The following is a 4,389-nucleotide window of genomic DNA, read 5'->3' as shown; positions in this document are numbered from 1 at the left end:
TTTTGTCCGAGGGATATCTTGTTCGGTGCCACCTCGCTCTTGCCCGACGTTTTTCTGTTAATAATGCCTGTATGTGACGAGGTATGTAGTTTTCTCTAATACTTTTTATGTTCATTGGTGAAGTATTGTTAGTGATAATAGTTCCTATCGATCTAGAAAGTATTTCGATACCAGAGTCGATCTGTTCTTTTGTTTTAGTGGAATTTTTAAGTCAAGTACGTTTTCAAGATCAGTCCGAAATTTTTTCCAGTTTACCTGTCCTGTAACCATTGAAGCGGGAGAGGGACTGGGAATAGGATTCGAATGGATATTATTAAAATGAAAAAAATAAAACAAAAATTTAATAAAATGAATTATACAAAATAAATAGGATGAATAAAATGATTATAAAATAAAATATACATAAATAGAGGTACAAAAGTATGTAAATTATATAATAGAAACATTATTGTAAAGTAATTATAAGTAAGAGGTAACATTAGTTATATTATAACGCCTATTAGTTATATTTGAGTTTTATTTTTATTATTTTAATTGGATTTAGTTATCTGAAAAGAAAAATGTGTAATTATATTTGTGTGTTATAATGAGTAATAGAGACAGTTGCTAAGGGTTGGTAATCGTCGCTAAGAGGTTGCCTAGCAACGGGCCGACCATCTTCGTTTTTATGCCAGTTCCGACTAATTACTGGCCATGATAGCGTCCAGGCAGCCCTGTCTGCGTTTGGTCGATGGTATTTTATTGGACATTTTTTGAGTGTTTTAGTCGTCATTACAGTTCGGAACCAGACCACTTCTGTGTTTCATTTTTAATATGAGTTCCGGATAATTAGTGGCTATGAACGTGTGTAACCAGCCCTGTCTGCGGTCATTTTGTCGGCTCGCCTAATACATTAATACGACTGTTGGATATTTGGACCATCGATGAGCCACTGCACCCACTTTGGACCATTACAGCGGTGTATTTAGCTACAAGAGCTGCGACCTAAACATCTCGGCAGCACTCTTCCTCGGACCTATCGGAGTGGAGCAGCTTGCGTCGACTAGTATTTGTTTTATATATATATTAGTTTGTTTATTTGTAAATTAATTTATTGTCATCTTCATAATTTATATAAATATTTTATTTTCATCTGAGAGGCCTTTTTTATTTTTAATTGTATTCATCATTAGGCAGCTTTTGTTTATTTTAGTTTTAGTTTTTTCAAATGTTTAAATTGAACAAATAAATGTTTAATCCAAAGCAGTTTGTTGTTTGTTCATTTTAAAGCCTTCCAACAAAAAGACGTAGTCGATTTCAGGTGGCTTTAACACATATGAACATAAAGTACAGATAAAATATAAACATTTTTTGTTCAGATTTTTCATGTTTCCTGGTCTTTCCATTATAATATTTTATTTTTTTTAACATCAACAGAAGTCACTTATCTACTCAAAACATGTCAATTGGTTCGTGAGTGAATGTTGTCTGATACGCGAACCTCACCAGCTTTTTGCTTTCCAAATTCTGTTACCTGTTTTTTATGACCAATGTTTCAAATCTTATGAAACCAAATCTAGATGTAACTTTATTGTAGTTCATGTATTTATGATTTTATTACATTTCTAGACAACCCCTACTCGAATATACATTTAGTATATAAGATCTTTCAACATGAGGGCTACGACGATGATGAAGTCATCAATGACATTTCGATCCTGTATCTTTTTACTAAAATAAAATTTCACGAAAAAGTCGGTCCAGTCTGCCTGCCGCATACACAACGCAATTTAGAAGGAAAGTTCATCAAAGTCACAGGTACACTTACGTAGAATAAATTTGATCCATTCTTATGATTTAAGACCAGAATTTCATGCAATTACAAATTTAATGATAAGGGAGGTTACGAAAAAAAAATTCAATTATGTGTAAAAATTATGTTAAAAAACACCAAAATCCAGCAAAAATCAACTTAATTATATAAAATTGTTTCCATATTATTACCATATTACTTCCTACTAAAAAAATGGATGTGTACTGATTTTTTTAACACACTTCTATTATTGAATTGCTACAATGTATTAAAACATCGTCTTTCTCTTACAGCCCATTTGTCAATGTCATGTAACCTTCAAAACAAAAACAATTATATTTAAAATAGATCGTATAGATGAATCAAATTTATAAAATAGATATTTACTTACAAAAAGATATCTATGTTCTCAATACATCAACAAATAGTTTTTAAAACTAACTTTTTTACTCATTTCAATATTTTATTACTAATGTCTGTGGTACTTGAGCTGATATGAAAGGTTGATAGAATTAGGCTTTTATTCACTGTAGGATTTCTTTTAAATAAAACCACTATAATACACTAATTTAATAAACTTGAATTTATTATTTTAATAAACTTTAATACACACACATAAAAATCACAGTTCAATTAAAACATCTGTGTAACCTCCTTTATTTCTTATAAAAAATAAAATTAATATTTTATACACAGTTATCTTGTTAAAAAAAAAAGATAATAAATGAAGTTTGCAAAACACAACAACCATAGAACAACAAACCATGTCATCCATCCAGATACCAATCCTTCCATAATAAACTTCCCAACCACCCAAACCAACTCGTTTCTAACCTGGCTTCTCCTTCACTACCTAATAATCCTCCTAGGCGTCTGAAAAGAAGATGGCCTCGAGATTTTCTCCTTTAGAAATGTTTTTGGAGTTCTATCAATGGGTTGATTCTCCACATGTTTGTATCATGTCATAATATCACTTACAGCAAATATACTTGATGTGGATATATGTATACAGTTGTAAATAACAATAAATGAATTATTAATTATTAAATTTGTTGCGAAACAGTTAGTGCAATTATTTTATTAACTTTAATGTTTTTCAGCTCTTGAAAAGAAACAATACTGCTCGGGTGTCTTTCTGGACATAAGGCAAGCTTTTGACCGAGTATGGCATGCCGGATTTCTTTTCAAGCTGAAGTCCATATTACCTCAAACCTTATACCTTATTCTCCGCTCCTACTTCTTAAATCGTTCCTTTCAAGTACGCAGTGGTTCTGAGAGCTCCAACATCTATCCGGTTGAGGCAGCAATTTCGATTCTTATTTCAGTCTAGGTTTTACTAAATTTTAAGGTAGTTAAGGAAAAATGCGATTGCACAAAATTCTGGTCTTTGGTTAAGATTAATATCATCTATGATAAGACTAATCTTTCGGTTAGGTTGGGGTAGAACCCTTAACACTGGTGACCAAAACGTCCTCCGAGAAGTGGACGTCCAAGTCATAAGTATCGAGGAGTGCCAGAAAAAATGGGGAAAAATCCCCATACAACAAACACAGATCTGTGCGTACACTCCCTTTAAGGACTCTTGTAACGCAAGTATCTTACAGACTATTCAATCAGTTTTATGTGCATCTATATATTGCATGTTACTGGGTGCTTTTAGGGTTATGTTTCAAAAATTAAAATATGAATTTATGGTCTTAAAAAAAAAAAATCCCTATAAAGGTATGTGTTCAGGCCACTTTTTGTTCCATTACCTCAAAGTGATAACTTCTATACTCACTTTAATTATCTTAATTTCACCATTATAACTTTAAACAATACACCATTACATTTCTACAAATGTATTTCAATAGTATACAAATCTTTAGGTAAGTCGTTACTAGCAAAGGTCATCATTCCTACCTACTGCACTACCAACCGCTATCAGTTTAACAGTTTATCTCTTCTCCTATCTTCAGTCTGTTCTACCTACCTTCAGTTTATTTCATCATCCCTATTTATCATCTTCATCAATCCTACCTGATCTCTGACCTTCTACATTTTCATCTCTGCAAGTATCTCACCTTTTCTTCTTTATGTATCTATCTGCTTCTGTGACCCACATTGTAATAGCAATTAACGAGTATCAATATTAATTAAAACTATTAGTCACTTGTAAACCACTGTATTATATTACTTTTTTCTTTAGAGTTCTGTAGATTAATTTTATTTATAAAAATCCTATAGACAGCCACTATCTATATGAAAATAAAAGTTTCATTCATTTTCTCATTACATTTTTACATTTATTATTTTAGTATATTTTTATCTATCAAAGAAGAAAAATCATTTCAAAACAATTGTTATGTGTATAAAGTATATAAACAAAAGAATAAACTAGATGTGATAAAAGTACTATAGGGTGTTTTTTTAAGCCCGATAGAACTTGAAATTGTAAATAATAACACAAAAAATTAAATTGTAATGAAAATTTTTTTTTTATTCGAAAGATCAATACGTGACATTAACATTTGAAAATGATTTCGGGCATATGGGGACCGCGGCTGTTCTTGACGAAGCGCATTCTGGACGTCCAATTTTGGGCCACTTTTTCGAGC

The 4,389-nt window shown here is 31.4% G+C and overlaps 2 protein-coding genes across 3 annotated transcripts in view; both read left to right on the top strand.

The window, feature by feature from the left end:
* LOC106681432 (venom serine protease 34) overlaps positions 1-4,389 on the top strand; it is a gene marked incomplete at its 3' end in the record, with an annotated part of 39,060 nt that overhangs the window by 6,731 nt on the left and 27,940 nt on the right.
* Positions 1-4,389, top strand: part of LOC106681431 (venom serine protease-like) — an 18,457-nt gene that overhangs the window by 8,176 nt on the left and 5,892 nt on the right. For both annotated transcript variants that reach the window (XR_010843837.1, XM_067048943.1), the window contains exon 4: positions 1,609-1,797. Coding sequence is in view for 1 of the 2 variants with exons in the window: in XM_067048943.1 (XP_066905044.1) it covers positions 1,609-1,797 (189 nt within the window). In the remaining variant the exon portion in view is untranslated. The remainder of the gene's footprint in view (positions 1-1,608; positions 1,798-4,389) is intronic.

This window comes from Halyomorpha halys, unplaced genomic scaffold (genome assembly GCF_000696795.3).
Source record: "Halyomorpha halys isolate HHAL.00 unplaced genomic scaffold, Hhal_1.1 Scaffold338.1, whole genome shotgun sequence".
In the NCBI taxonomy this organism is placed as follows: Eukaryota; Metazoa; Arthropoda; class Insecta; order Hemiptera; family Pentatomidae; genus Halyomorpha; species Halyomorpha halys.
The sequence above is the reverse complement of the archived record's forward strand: the minus strand, read 5'-3'. Positions and strand labels throughout refer to the sequence as shown.